Source organism: Calypte anna, chromosome 2 (assembly GCF_003957555.1).
Source record: "Calypte anna isolate BGI_N300 chromosome 2, bCalAnn1_v1.p, whole genome shotgun sequence".
Lineage (NCBI taxonomy): Eukaryota > Metazoa > Chordata > Aves > Apodiformes > Trochilidae > Calypte > Calypte anna.
Window position 1 is genome coordinate 3,269,984 of NC_044245.1, and position 16,021 is coordinate 3,286,004.

A 16,021-nucleotide genomic window follows, 5' to 3' on the forward strand; every position below is an offset into this window, starting at 1 on the left:
GCAGGCTGAGTTTTTTTTGTCTTTCCCTTTCCTTAAACATAAACCTGTTATCCTTTCATCTTTCCCTTCTGGCATTCCTTTCCTAACACGTAACCCCCCTATTCTTTTTCCTTTTCTGCATTTATTCCCTAAAACACAAACCTCTTCATTCTTTGCCATTTCTTTCTAGCAACCTCAATACCTTCCATTTTATTGTCCATAGGGTACAAAAAGCAGTATCCAGAACAGGACTACATTAGTTCTAATTTCTTTTCTCCTGAGTTATATTTTTCTTGGGTTTTGTGCCCATAACCCCTGTCCTAATTGACAAAGATAGATATGCATAGGAAGACAGATTTTCTAAGCAGGAAAGAATAAATTCTTTCTGCAACATTCTTCTCCTCTTATTTTGTGGCAAGAAGCAGTCCCTGTGCAAACAAAACTTGGGGTTTCAGCTTAGCCCTGCTGGAGATGGGAAATGTGCCAAATCCAGGAGGCTAAACCTGGTTTCTAGTCTGGATTTAGCTGCAAGATGAGCTTTGCTGTCCTGCTATGGAGTGAAGACACTCAATTTGAGACCTAAGGTATCTGATCTTGTAAACCAGGTGGAATATTCCATCATCCCACTTAGTTAATAGAGGGGCATGCACTAAGGTCAACCAAGTTTCTTTCAAGGACACGACTTGAAATGGTTGCTAGTGGAGAAAGTCTGAGACAAGAAGGCATGGAAGGAATCAGCATCTGGGGGGTTTTCTTTGGGGTCAAGAAGAGTCTGGGAGCCCTGGCTGCATCTTTCCAAGGGTATCTCAAGGAAGGAATAATGATGAGGAGTAAGGAGCTGTGCCATCAGTCAGAGCTCAGCAACGGTGGTGTGGGAGTAGGAGAAGACTACAAGAGCCTAAAGTTTGTAGAAGACACCAACTTCTGTGTAAACTAAGGAGCTCAGAGATTATAGTCTCACTTTTAGGTGGAATCTTGCAGAAAGCAGGTGTAAATCTCTTGAGGAGAGTTTTTGCTTGTAGGAAGCCAGCATAAAGCCAAAAAGATTTGGGAATGTATTCCCACTAGGATCTTTCCATTTCTCTTCCCTCTCTGCTTCTGATGCTCACCTTCCCATAACCTCCTCACGACTTTCCTCTGTCACTTCCTACTCTCCCCCATCCCTGGAGATATATATGGTAACACTTTTTACCTGCATCCTTCAGCTCTGCCTCCGTTTTTCCAAGAAGAAATGAGCAGCAAGGAAGAGGCAGAAGGTGGAGTGGCCACGTTGCACTGTGAGCTCAGCAAAGCATCTGCCCATGTTCAGTGGAAGAAGGGCCACCAAGTCCTCACCCCAGGCAACAAGTACAGCATGAGGCAGGAAGGTTGTGCTGTGGAGCTGGTGGTTCATGATTTAGACATGAATGATGCTGGAGATTATACCTGTGTGTGTGGAGAGAAAAGCACCACAGCTTCCTTAACAGTGCATGGTAAAGTATTCCTTGGGACTAAAGTCCTCTCAACCCTAGACCTGCCTGACTCTTCCTTCCTATTCCCATTATTCCCTTTGTTTTCTTGTGTTTTTGTGTTCCTTTGGAATTTGTTGATGTGCTTCTTCCTCTTTGAATTGGGAAAAAAAGTTGCCTGTTGGTTTTTAACCTCCTCAGCTGTGTTGGTCCTTCTCCCTTTCCTTGCCTTAATGCAAAGTCCAGTGAATCTGGGGGAGATTTTCCCATCTTGTCCCACTAACACGGATCAGGAATCAGCAGCACACCATGCATCCTCCCATCCAGCTGATTTTAAGGAGTATTCACACTATGGTAATTCTTTTGCTCTTCAGCACTGCCTCCAGAATTCAAAAAAGACCTGCAGGACCTAGAAGCTGTAGAAAATGGGACAGCTGCTCTGCACTGTGAGCTGAGTAAACCTGCTGTGGTGGAGTGGAAGAAAGGGCAGGAGGTGCTCCAAGCCAGCAGGAAATATAAAATGAGCCAAGATGGTGCTGTTGCAAAACTGATAATCCATGAGCTGGATGTGGAGGACACTGGAGATTATACCTGTGTGTGTGGAGATCAGCAGACCACTGCCACTTTGACAGTCAATGGTAAAAAAAAAAATTAAAAATAGAAAAAAGAAGGGAAAAGGTTGCAATATATTTTGAAAGTAAAAGCTCTATGTTGGTTTTACTTATGGAGAAGTCTTGGCTGGGTTCCTAAGGATGGAGCATGGAATAACATGGAGCTTGGTCTATACAGTGACCAGGTAGAAAATGGGATTTGCAGAGCAGAACTAAATGTATTTTGTCTCTGGTACTGTCAGGATAACTGTGATCTCTCCTACCCTATGGAGGTATCTGAACTCGTCCAACTCCCTGCTGACTTTTCAGTGATCAGGGCAATGTGTTGGCTGCTTTTATAGAAGGAAAAATAATCTGCAGTTTAAGAGCACAGATTATATTAAAATTCCATACACTTCAAGGCAAAGGTACCTTCTTGAAATCAACTTCTTGTCATTATGCAGATATTCCTATTACTTCTTCAGGGAAATAACCTTGTACCTTGAATATAGAGCATTCAGGTTACAAGACATCTGCCAAAAAAGCTCCTTTGGTGTTTTCATTTTCTACTTCCCCTTTCCCAAACCTCAGCGGTGCTATGTTGCAAATTATATTTCTATTTTATAGCCCTGCCAGCACTCTTTAAACAAGAGCTTCAGAACACTGAGGCAGAAGAAGGTGGCACAGCAACACTGAGATGTCAGCTTACCAAACCCAAAGCTCTGGTAGAGTGGAGGAAAGGAGATACCACCCTCTACCCTGGTCTGAAATATGAGATGAACCAGCAGGGCTCCACTGCTGAATTGGTCATTTATGACTTAGAGATGGATGATTCAGGAAAATACACCTGTGACTCTGGACATCAGCAAACAACAGCAGTGGTCACCGTCCATGGTAGGCAGAGTCTTGACCCTTGGCTCAGTAGAGATGAAGTGAAAGGAGCATCTTTCAGTGTTCCCTGAAGCCATTTATTTGTTTTGCTGCTGGTCCATGCCAGCAAACAAGCTCCACTTGAGCATGTCACCTGGTCAAGTTTAAAGAGATTCTGCTTGCAGTATCTGGAGTGATTAATCAGCATCAAAGCAATTAAATGTTGCCATGATGGCAAAACAGGATGAACCCTCCTGCTCACTGAGAGCAGGGAGTATGGTAATGGATAACAGAAAGTAAGCCAAGCAGGCTGATGGTTATTTTGGGTTGCTGATTGCTTCAGGAGGCATATCAGTGGATGTAACATCTGCTTGGGATGATAAGAGATGCAGCAATTGCTGGATAGAGGATTTTTATAAAGTGTGAAAGTGCTGCATTATTACTTGAGGCTTTGAGCCCTAAGTGTAACCCCTGAGTGGATCTCTGCCCCTTCTACCCTCCTGAGCAAGATCTTGTCAGGAATCTGAATTTCCTCTCCCATTTATCACTTTATCATCATCTCTGTGTTGCTCTGTCTTGTGTTTTGAATGTCAAATTGGTCTTTGAAATGTTGATAGAACTTTGACTTGAAGGGGAAAAAACCCTCTTGGCTTAATATTGCATAAGGAACAAGGGGATGTGTCTCAGTGTGTCCCAGTGGTCTTTGACTAAAGCATCCCCAGTTATTGTGTAGACATTTCTGTACATGTCTGACTCCTTCAGGATATGAACCAGGCCACTCTTTGGGCCACTCTCTCAAGCATCTGTTCATGGAACAGCTCAAGAAATGTTCTATCAAGACAGAGAGCTGCAGCCCAAGGCTTGTGGAATCAGCAGAATAACCTATTTCTGAAGAATGGTGTTAGGATTGGGTCCTTGCTGGACCAAACCACTCTGAAAAACCTTTCCTTCTCCAATTTTGCAGCACTGCCTGTCACATTTAAGCAACCCCTTCAAAATAAGGAGTCAGAGGAAGGAAGCACAGCCACACTCCTCTGTGAGCTGTCAAAACCCAATGCTGCAGTAGAATGGAAGAAAGGAGGAGTGGAGCTGCAGCCCAGCCAGAAGTATGAGATGAGGCAGAAGGAATGCTGGGTAGAGCTTTTAATACATAATCTGAAATTAGAAGATACAGGAGAATACAGCTGTGATACTGGGGATGAGGAAAGCAAGGCATCTTTAAATGTGAAAGGTAGGTGGTGGGAGCTGACTCCTAAAGCTCTGTATTCCCTCCAGGATGCAAAGAAACAGACTGAATACAAATATCTTGAAGAATATGATTTTTTCCCCCTATAAGTGTTTTCTTCTTCCTCTGATCTCTTGGGATATTTATCATTTTTTTAAATGAGAATGGGAGAGGATGATACTTTGATCTTCCAGTGCCACATCATAGCCTTGGGTTCTCAGAAGAAATATTTTCTAGCTTTATGGCTGGGGAGAATTTAAAGAGCAATGCTTTAGCATAACATCTGGACACTTCCCATGATATGTGGTTTAAATATTTAAAAGAATATCTTTCTTCCAAATCTTGGAATATTACTGACAGTGACCTTCCTGATCCATCTGTCTGTGGCATTTTCAACCTCTTCACTCTTGAGATCTTTGTTAGATCAACTGAAGGATAGATTCATTCAGAGAATCCAGCCCTGGGAAGGATCTAAGTCAAGGCTCAAAGGAAATTCATATTGTAGGTGTTGTCTGTTTCTGAAGCAGCAAAATCTCCTGGTAGCTGAAGGCAAATTAAGAAAGATGGATCCTACCTAGGACTATAGCACTTGAAAGGCACAGCATCTTGTTCCTCAAAGTGCCAGTCTAACAGTGTTCACCAGAACATGACTCAAGCTTCAATAAAAGCTCCTGTTCCTTCTTTTTTCTTTTTTTTTTTTTTTCCCCCCTTTAGCTCTGCCAGTTCTTTTCAAAAAGGAGCTGAAGGACAAGGAGGCAGAGGAAGGAGCAGCAGTGAAGTTCCAGTGTGAGCTGACAAAGGAGAATGCAACAGTGGAATGGAGGAAAGGCACCATGGAGCTCTTCCCCTGTGCCAAATATGAAATTAAATTAAGTGGTCGCACAGCTAAGCTCGTGATTCATAACATAGAACCAGAAGATGCTTCTGATTACACTTGTGACACAGGAGACCAGCAGAGCACAGCAGTCCTCAGAGTGAATGGTCAGCATTGTGTCCAAATGGAACAGAGGATTTGTCAAGTTATATGCATTAAATATTTTTTTTTATTCCTTGGTGGGTGAACGGACCCCAAAAATTAAGATGAAGAGGCAAGCAGGTACCCAGGCATAAATGAGAATACAGAAAAGTGGATTTGTAGAATGGATTTGTAGAATGGTTGTTTAAACCTGGAAAGCACAATGTACAGTGTGTTGACCCTGGTGTGATAAAAGAAAGAAACTCTGCACCACGAGGATCTGGGAGTTCTAATAGATCTTTGCTCTTTGCATTCATTGCTAGTTCAGCTGAACCAATAACTAAACATAAGCAATTTACAGAAGTGTTTTTAAAATCTACTGTTTCCAATTTTTTTAATGCCCTCCCTTGAAGATCCTAAAATGCTGAGTTTAGACAAACCAAGAATGGTGTTTGTGGTTAATCACCAGCCATGAAATGTGTGTGGTCATCTCAAACTGGCCCAGGTTGCCCAGGGAAGTTGGGTTTTCCCATCCCTGGAAGTGTTTCAGGCCAGGTTGGATGGGGCTTGGAGCAACCTGGGCTGGTGAGAGGTGTCCCTGCCCATGCAGGGGGTTGGGATGAGATGATCTTTAAGGTTCCTTTCAACCCAAACTCTTTTATGATTCTAAACTGTTGTCTGCAACTTGTGGCTTTGATCTTTACATCTTTTGGCTGAACTTGATCCAAGAGGCAACCACTGGGTCAACCACAAGTGAGAGAGCACTGTGCTTGCTCTGTGTGTATCACAGTAGGGTTTAGAAAGAAAAAGCACAAGCACTGAGATATCCAACCAGGATGGATATTTCCCTCTTGTCTTCATCAGTGACAAGCTGTTGTCTGAGTTGTTCCATGGCTCATTGAATAAATGTAATCCATGCTAGGACTGTAGATACTCTAGGAAAGACTTGGAAAGGTAGCAGAGAAAGCAGAGATGTGTTTAAAGCTTTACATCATATACAGTGTTGGCAGTTGTGTGTATTTCTCTTAAAATGAACAGATTTACAATAGTTTTGATCAGGTTTTGCTTAACCAAAATCTTTATGCCTGTTGCAGTTTCCACTGTCCAGAGCAGATGTATCAGAGATATTTCTTGGATGCCCTGGAATTTATGAGAAACAAACATATTGGAGAAACTTTCTGACCCTCTCCTTGTCTGGATATAAATCAGTCTGTTTGTAGAGAAAAAAAAAAAAAAAAGAGTTGTTAATATAATATAAGAACTTAATGCAATTTTTTTCCTGCATCATCAGACCCCAGGTGTCTTGTGGTGAGTTTTCCAGACCTGGCAGATCTAAACTAATGAATTGGGCATTAATGGTTGAATTTTTCACTTTGCAGTCACCAAACCCCAGCTGAAGCAGCAGCTGAAGAATGAAGAAGTGGAAGTGGGAGGAACAGCCAAGCTGCGCTGTGAGATTTCCATCAGCAAAGCAGAAGTGGAGTGGAGGAAAGATGGGGCTGTCCTGCAGCCCAGCTCCAAATATGAAATGTGGCAAGAGGGAACCTTCCGTGAGCTGAGGGTTCATTGCTTGGAGCCTGGAGATGCTGGAGTCTATTCCTGCAAGGCTGGAGATGAGATGAGCTCTGCAAAACTGACCGTGAAAGGCAAGATGTGGTCACTGGGAAAAGGGGATTTTTGCTTTAGGGTGCTAAGATTGTGCAAGATAATTGTGATTATTGCCATAAATAATTCAGCTGAACTATTGTGAGATTCAGCTGAACTGTTGTGAGAAACAGAGAGCATAGGAAGGGTATTATAAAATACCTTATGGCACAATCAATGTGCCAAATCAAAGGTTTGGTTCTGTGCACCTGGTGGACAGAAGACAAGGCAGCTGTAATTTTTGACTCCTGGCTTGAAATATTTGCTTGACATCACCATGCATGCAAGTGAGCAGATGGTTCATCCCCAGCTTCCACTCACGTGGCAGATGCACTTGGCCTTAATGTCCTTACAGACAGAGTTTGCATCCAGGTGGGACCACTGGTGTGGAACAACCCCCACTGGCATCCCTACAGGACACTCAGTTTTTACAGACACTGGGCACGTGATGCCCAGTTGCACATTTTTTCGTGCAAAAACCTTGGTTGTGTGGATCAGAACCACGTTTGCTCAGGTGAAGGTTTCTTTGCTTCCCCTTTGGTGTTTCCCCAGGAGATGTGGGGGATGTAGAGCTTCTGCCTGTTGCAGGCTGTTTGTATGATCTTTGCACAGATCTGCAGGTCCTAGAAGCAGGATTTGAGCAAACTGAAGTGCAAACACCCCATGTTTGGGCTGATGCAGTGATTCCTGCTGAGAACACAGAAACAACCAGATCCCCATCCAATTTAGAGCATCAGCACAGGGTATATGCAGTTCTGGTAGCAAAAAGACAGTGGAGGGATCAGGTTTAGCTGTTATTCTGTGAAGTTATCTAACTGCAAGTGTAACCAAACCCTGGCTTTTTTTTTGCACCTGGTATTCATGCTGTATTCACCCAATTAGAGTGTCAAACACTGGACATTGTAGAGAGGTTGGTGCTGGTCTCTTCTCACAGATAAATAGGGATAGAACAAGAGGGAATGGATTCAAGCTGCAAGAGGGTACATTTAGACTGGACATTAGGAAAGAAAAATCATAGAATGAGTGGTCAGACACTGGAATAGACTGCCCAGGGAGGTGGTAGTAGAGTCATCATCCCTTGATGTGTTTAAGGGTCATTTAGATGTGATGATGGGGGATATGGTTTAAGGGATGGTTTAGGGATGATGGTTGGATTCAATGATCTCAAGGGTCTTTTCCAACCTGACAAATTCTATGATTCAATTAAAAACACCAATATACAAAGTGTCTCTGAGAAAGGGCCAGCAATAAAGCCACCAGCTGAAAGAACTCAGCCACATTACCAAGTACTCTGAAAACAGTGAAGCAGCAGAGTTTGAAACATATGATTTGAGAGGTTGTGCTGTCTCCATTCTTGGAGATAAAAAATCTCCAGTGGGCAACCTGTTGTAAGCTGGCCTTGATTTGAGCTGTAGCTGGACCAGATGACCTGATCTGTTAGAGCAGCATAGAGGAAAGGGACCTGGGAGGTCCTGGTGGACAAAAGGATGCTCATGAGCCAGCAATGTGCCCTGGTGGCCAAGAAAGCCTGTGGGTGTATTGGAAACTGTGTGGTTGGTAGGCTGAGAGAGGTTCTCTCCCCCCTCTGCTGTGTCCTGCTGAGGCCACATCTGGAATATTGTGTCCAGTTCTGGACCCCTCAGTTCCAGAAGGACAGGGAACTGCTGGAGAGAGTCCAGCATGGAGCCATGAAGATGATGGAGTGGAAGATCTCCCTTATGAGGAAAGGCTGGAGAATGGAGCCAGGGTCTTTTCAGTGATGACCAATGATGGGACAAGGGGTAACGGGTGCAAGCTGGAGCATAGGAGGTTCCCTGTAAACATAAGAAAAAATTTTTTCACCATGAGGGTGACAGAGCACTGGCACAGGCTGCCCAGTGAGGTTGTGGAGTCTTCTCTTGTCAGGGTTTAACACTGGCCCAGCAATTAAACCCAATAACAGATGCTGCCTATTACTCCCCCTCTCCTCCCTGATAAAGAAAGGAGAGAGAATAAGGGAGAGAGACTGAGGGGTTGGAAACTAAACTACACAGCTTGAATGAAACAGGAATGAGAAATAGGAAAAATGACTAAATCTATACAAATAGACAGGAAAATTGATCCCAGGTTCCTCCCCCCTTTTCCCCAATAACTCTCACGTCACCCCCGAGGCTGCAGGGCAGCCCTGGGAAAGTCCAGGCTGGAATCCTGGGGTCAGCAGCAGTTGGGAGCTGGAGGCAGGAACACAGAGATTCAGGCTGGGATGGATCAGGAGCACAGGCAGAGGAAGGGATGGAATCCTCCCAGGATGCTGAAGCAAACAGGGAGAGGGGAAGAAGAGGAAGCAGGAAGGGGTTTGACCCTTGTGATCCCTCAAATTTATCCTGAGTATGAGGTGTATGGGATGGAATACTCTGCTTGGTCAATTCTGGCATCTATCTTGTCCCTTCCTCCCCACAGGAGGGTTTCAGGTGGGACCTTTTTACTCCTTTTCTCCTTCCGGAGGGCAAAATGTTCCTCAGAGCTGAGCAGTGTCCCTGGTTCTGCAGCCCATTCCCAGCTGGAACTCTAAACACCCAGAGTTATCAGTCCCAGAGCAGCCACTGACTGAGAACCTTGCTGTTCATTTCAGCAAGTGCAGCTCCTGACAAGAGACTGAGCTGAAAGCAAAAGTACCAGACAGAAAATCCCCTTTATCCTGGCCCAAACCAGGACATCTCTGGAGACATTCAAACCCCATCTGGATGTGTGACCTATACTGGGTGACCCTGCCCTGGCAGGAGGGTTGGACTCGATGCTCTCTTGAAGTCTCATCCAACCCCAAACATTCTGCAATTCCATGACCTCCAAAAGTGCTCTCCAACCCATGTCATCCAACGAGTCTGTGATTTGATCCTTGTTTTCCTTTTCATGGCTTGACTACTGGTGGTCTCTTTGCAGAGCCTGAGGTGACCATTGTGAGTGGCCTAAAGGACCTGGAGGTGTTTGAAGGGGACGATGTCACCTTTCGGTGCCAGGTTTCTCACGAGAATGCCAGGGATGTGGAATGGAAGCTGCAGGATGTGGCTCTGCAAAACAATGAGATGAATGAGATCGCAGTGGAGAAAGGGAAGATTCACACCCTGACATTAAGGAAGGTGACTGAGCAGGACATTGGCACCATCACTTTCCGAGTGGGACCCCACACGTCAACAGCAGAGCTCACAGTAAAAGGTAAGGCCTGTCTGTCATGTCCTGTCAATCATGTCCTGTCAATCATGCCCTGTCAATCATGTCCTATCAATCATGCCCTGTCAATCATGCCCTGTCATGTCCTATCAGTCATATCCTGGGCACTCCATCCCAAGCCATTCAGTCACTGCCTGAGCCATGGAATCATAGAATCATTTGGGCTGGAAGGGACCTCTAAAGGTCTCTATCCAGTTCACACCCCCTGCAGTATCAGGGACACCCTCACCCAGATCAGAGTGCTCAGAGCTTCCTCAAGCCTCACCTTGAACATCTCCAGGGATGAGGCCTCAACCACCTCCCTGGGCAACCTGTGCTATTTTTCTACTACTCTTGTAGTAAAGAATTTTTTCCTAACATCCAGCCTAAATCTGCTCTTCTCTAATTTCAAACCATTGCCCCTCATCCTCTCACTCCAGGCCCTTGCAAACAGCCCATTTCCAGCCATCTTGTAGGTACCCTTCTTCTCAGAGTTATTGAGGTTGGAAAGACCCTCTGAGATCATCAACTCCATCCCCTGACCTCATCCTCCCCACCTCATCAGACAGACCATGGCACTCAGAGCCATATCCAACCTTTCCTGAAACACCTCCAGGGATGGAAAATCCACCCCCTTCCTTGGCACTCCATCCCAATGCCTGATCACCCTCTCCATGAGGAAGTGCTTCCTGATATCCAACCTAAACCTCCCTCGTGCATCTTCAGGCCATGTCCTCTTGCCCTGTCACTCATTGCCTGGGAGAAGAGCCCAAGTCTCACCTGGCTCCAACCTCCCTTCAGGGAGTTGTAAAGGGTGATAAGGTTACCCCTGAGACTCCTCTTCTCCAGACTGAACACCCCCAGCTCCCTTAGCTTCTCTCATAAAATTTTCCCCCTGGTCCCTTCACATCCTCATTCCTCTCCTCTGGACTAAAATGTCCTTCTTGAAGTGAGGAGCCCAGAACTGGACACAGGACTCCAGGTGAGGTCTCACCAGTGCTGGAGGGAAGAATTACATCCCTGGTCCTGCTGGTGACACTATAAGAAGAGTTCAGGGGCTACAAGAAGGCTTCAGGGAGACTTTAGAGCACCTTCCAGTGCCTGGAAGAGCTCCAGGAAAGCTGGGGAGGGAGTTCTTGCAAGGGCATGGAGTGATAGGATAAGAGTTTTAAGCTGCAAGAGCGGAGATTGAGATGAGATATTATGAAGAAATTCTTTGGTGTGAGGATGCTGAGACACTGACCCAGGTTACCCAGAGAAGCTGTGGCTGCCCCATCCCTGGAAGTGTTCCAGGACAGGTTGGATGGGGCTTGGAATAACCTGGTCTAGTGGGAGGTGTCCCTACCCATGGCAGGGGGTTTGAAATCTTTACAGGTCCTTTACAGTCCCTTCCAACCCAAACCAGTCTGGGATTGTATGATTTGTGAGTAGTTTTAATCCCAGATTCCACAGATGGAAGTATTTAATGCTCACCCGTTCTTGTGCAGGGGAAGAAGATGAAGGTGACACTAAACACCTTGGCTGTGTTTGTCATTTCAGTGCCACCTCCAGTCTTTAAGAAGAAATTGCAGAGCACAGAGCTGCAGGAGGAAGACACAGCCACCTTCTGCTGTGAGGTCTCCCAGCCCAACGTGGCAGTGGAGTGGAAGAAGGGCACCCAGGTCATCTCCCCCAGCTCCAAGTATGAAATCCGGCAGGAGGGGACAATCCATACTCTGAAGATTTATCATTTAAAAGAAGAAGATTCTGGCAAATACACCTGTGACAATGGAAACGAAATAACAACAGCCACTCTGAATGTTAAAGGTGGGTTGTTTTGCATTGGGTTTTTTGGGGGGAGATGAGAAACATGTTCCACCTCCCCAGATCAGTCCCAGTTAGAGGGTGGCATCTTCTCTCCTTGACTTTGCTTACATGAGGCAGCTGAGTCCTTTTGCTCTCTGAATTTTCATTAAGCCCTGTGGTGTCTTGAACAAGGAACAGGGAAGGACCCAAGTGCTTCCACAACCTACACCCAAGGGCATCTTTCTGGTCACACAGAAAAACAAGGTTGAAACTCCAATGAGACTGAGACCATTTTAATTCTCAACCCAGTCCTTTGAGCTGTTGTCCCACCTGGGCACAAGATGCTCAAGAGTCAAAGTGTCCAAACTTACCAGGATGCTGAAGATTAAGGCACCCACGTGCTTCTAGTGCCTTAGAAAGAGTTATGTGCCAATGTGTCCACTTTTTAAAAATCCACTCTGGTACAAATAAAATATTCATGTGGCTTGTTCTGAGACACAAGATCAGCTCAAATAAAGGAGGTTTTTGTGAAATCTCTTTTGAGCCATCCCTTGAGGGCTCTCCAATGAAGGACACACTGATATCACACTGACTTCAGTATCCAGTGATACCAGCAGGTGTGTTCTGCAAGCAGATCCTCTGGTGGAGGCTGTCCATTTGTGTCTCTTTGTGTGGTTCCAGCCATTCAAATAATTCTGGAAAAATAATAATTAAAAAAAACATGGTCTCTATGGTCACTCTTCATGCTGAGCTCTCCAAACATGAAGCACCAGTGAGGTGAAATAAAGGGTAAGGTGGAATAAAGGGCTTGCTCCAAGCCAGCTACAAGGATGAGATGCCGCAGATGGGCTCTGCTGTGGAGCTCTTCATCCACAACCTTCAGCTGAGGGATGCTGGAGAGTACATCTGTGATCCTGGCAATGAGAAACTATGGCAACCTTGATACTGAAAGGAGACAAAAAGCATTCACTTCATCTTTTAGGGAGCTCTAAGGCAGTTGTTTAGATGTTCAGTGTGTAAGATGGGGACACTGAGGCAGAGACTTCTTTTGTGATGAGGATTTCTTTCTCAGTGATGATCCCGTGGGTCTTCACAAAGCTTATTTGTCAAGACATTATTTCTGTCTCCTACTTATTCCAAAACTCCACTTGGACCCATCAGTGATACACAGCAGTGTGGAGACATCCAGGCTTCATCTCACTTCCAGGTCCATTTTCAAATGAGGAGCACTGCATAATGATTTTTTTTTCTTTGTAACATCCTAAATACACAAGAAATTAGATTATTGGGGTAAATTTTTGAGCTGTGACTTTGCTACCCCTTTGGAGACACACAGTTAAATACTCTGGAGTCTATATCCATGACCATTCTTCTGGAAGAAGGAATGTATTCCCAGAGGTACTTTGTATGTGCAGTGCCCAGTGACCCTTGAATGCAGAGTGCTCAGTGCTTCTGGAAATCCAGAACTTTCTGTCATTCCTTGGTTGGGGTTTGAAAATAATTTTGGAATTGAGAATGGCACCAGAGTTTCATTGAACAGCAGATGCAGTGACAAGACAGTCAGCAGTGAAATATAATTTTTTTTCCCCCTTTCATTTATCTTGCTTTAGCTTTGCCAGCAAGCTTTAAACAACCACTCCAGAACCAGCAAGCTGAAGAAGGTGGCAGCATCACTCTGAGCTGTGAAACCTCAAAATCAAACACCTCTGTGCAGTGGAAAAAGGCTGGGGTGGTGCTGAAACCCAGTGACAAATACAAGATGCAGCAATTGGGCTCAATGGCTGAGCTGACAATTCACAACCTGAGTGGAGCTGATGCTGGGGAATACACCTGTGAGACAGGGGACCAGAAAACCACTGCGACTGTACTGGTGAAAGGTGGGGTTCTGCATGGGGAAAAGCTGAGCAGAGATGGGTACCATGGCAGGGGCATGTGGTTGAGTGATTTGACAGTGATTGTCCTGTGCCCAACCTGAATGATGGGGATCTTGGAGGAGAGAGGGATTTCAGAGGGATAAGAGGCTCAGGTGTCTCTGGGGAATGAGAAATGGGTTTGACTTCAATGATGCTGTGGTTGATGTCACCCACTGAAATCTGTTGGCAAAGTTATCCCAGGACATAGATGGCACTATAAATATTTATTATATAGTTAGCATGCACATAATAGAGTGTAACACTCATAGACTATCATATATGTGTGGAAATATACATACATTAAGCATGTGTAAGCATGGGGCATGTTACTACGTGCCTGTGTGTACCTCCATGTGTTCTTGGTTGTTCTTTCAAATAATACAATACTCTTGAGATGGAGCATGATGAAATGTTTGACCCTGGAAGCATCACTGGGAAGTGGGTCTCAAGCTCTGTTAACCTTTCCCTAAAGAACCAGCAGCAACCATAGTGGAGATGCTGAAGGACATCACTTCCTATGAAGGAGAAGATGCTGTCTTCAAGTGCAGGCTGTCCCGGGAAACAACTCAGGATGTCCAGTGGTTCCTGGGGGATGTTCCCCTGCAATCCAACGAAATGAATGAGATCGGAGTCCAAGGGAAATGTCACACTTTGATCCTGAGGAAGGTGACACTAGAAGACTGTGGTCCCATCAGTTTCAAAGTTGGGCAGCATACCTCAACAGCAGAGCTAACTGTCCAAGGTGAGCAACCTCCAAAGGAAACTGAGGAGGTACTGAAAAGAATTGTTAACATAACTTTAGTTTCTGGTGGGGGGGGGTGTTTGGGAGGAGAGGTCCTTGGAAATCTGGGAATTTCTGCTAAGCTACTCTGGGCATTAAAGAGTGAGCTCTGTAGATCTGAGCTAGTCATTTTGAGTCCTTTTGTATAGGAAAGCAGATATACTTGGAAAAATATGCAAGTATGGAAAAACATCCCTCTACTAAACCAGCAATTAAGCTATGTGGGAACCAATGCTGAAGAAATCAAGATATGTTCTGAATGAATCTCCTATCTATGATGTTTTTACATCGTATTTGCTTGAAAAAAAAAGCATCCAAAACCTCTGAAAATCCGTTCCATCAAGTTCTATAGAATGATTTTGAAAAAAAGGGCCATGTCAATACCTTTTCTTGTTTGTCCCTCTTTTATCTCATTCATAATGTAGTTATGGGCACCCACCTCCCAGGTGGGTCACTGCTGGGTGAGGTGGTTGCACCATTCTTGGTCCTCTCTCCTCCGCAGTTGCTCCGATCACCTTTGTAAAGCCTCTCCACAACCTGGAGCTTCAGGAAGGTGGCACAGCTCACTTGTCCTGCGAGGTCTCCAAACCTGATGTCCCAGTGGAGTGGAAGAAAGGCAGCTCTGTGATCCAGCCCAGCCAGAAGTGCAGCATCAAGCAGGAGGGGAAGGTGCACACCTTGGTCATTCGCGATTTGAACCGTGCAGACGCGGGGGACTACAGCTGCCACACAGCTGGGGGAAAGACCAGTGCCAAGCTAGAGGTTAAAGGTATGATTCCCTCTTTCCTCAGCAGTGCTGAGAGGTGGCCCTGTCAATTTTTTGGAGCTTTCCAGCCCATGGCAGGTGTTGAAGGTAGTGGAGGCCATCAGGTTTGCCAAGGGAGGAAAAGATGGAGAGGAGAGGACACCGGTGTTAGCAGTGACCTGAGGAGGGTCTAGAGAGGACAGAGAGATTTCCTTGAGGTGCTCTGTATAGAATAGAATCATAGAATCATCCAGGTTGGAAAGGAGCTTTGGGATCACCAAGTCCAACCCTTGATCCACTCCCACCATGGTTCCCAGCCCATGGCACTGAGTGCCACATCCAGGCTCTTTTGAAATATCTCCAGGGATGGAGAATCCACCCCCTCCCTGGGCAGCCCATTCCAATGCCTGATCACCCTCTCCAGAAAGAAATTCTTTCTCATCTCCAACCTAAACCTCCCCTGGCACAACTTGAGACCCTGCCCTCTTGTCTTGCTGAGAGTTGCCTGGGAAAAGAGCCCAACCCCCCCCTGGCTCCAACCTCCTTTCAGGGAGTTGGAGAGAGTGATGAGGTCTCCCCTGAGCCTCCTCTTCTCCAGCCTCAACACCCCCAGCTCCCTCAGCCTCGCTTCATAGGACTTGTGCTTGAAAATAATAAAGGCTGGAGACAAGACGTGCAACCTATAGCAAGAGAAATTTATATTAGGAAAAGAAAAAAAATCCTTTCACCATGAAGGGGTGATCAGACACTGGAAATGGGACCCAGAATAGCAGAATCTCCATCCATGGGATACCTCCAGAGGTCCCTTCAACCTTACTGATTCTGAAATTGATCCCTGCCTGCATGTTTCCAAGTTGCTCTTAGAATGATGCAGCTTTAGGTCTGTAGATGTGTCTTCTT

The 16,021-nt window shown here is 45.4% G+C and overlaps 1 protein-coding gene across 5 annotated transcripts in view; it reads left to right on the plus strand.

Annotated features, from left to right (window-relative positions):
• OBSCN (obscurin, cytoskeletal calmodulin and titin-interacting RhoGEF) overlaps positions 1 to 16,021 on the plus strand; it is a 216,830-nt gene that overhangs the window by 101,596 nt on the left and 99,213 nt on the right. For all 5 annotated transcript variants that reach the window (XM_030445973.1, XM_030445974.1, XM_030445975.1 and 2 more), the window contains exons 45-50: positions 6,447 to 6,713; positions 9,631 to 9,903; positions 11,437 to 11,703; positions 13,293 to 13,559; positions 14,068 to 14,337; positions 14,879 to 15,145. In XM_030445973.1, coding sequence (XP_030301833.1) covers positions 6,447 to 6,713; positions 9,631 to 9,903; positions 11,437 to 11,703; positions 13,293 to 13,559; positions 14,068 to 14,337; positions 14,879 to 15,145 — 1,611 coding nt within the window. The remainder of the gene's footprint in view (positions 1 to 6,446; positions 6,714 to 9,630; positions 9,904 to 11,436; positions 11,704 to 13,292; positions 13,560 to 14,067; positions 14,338 to 14,878; positions 15,146 to 16,021) is intronic.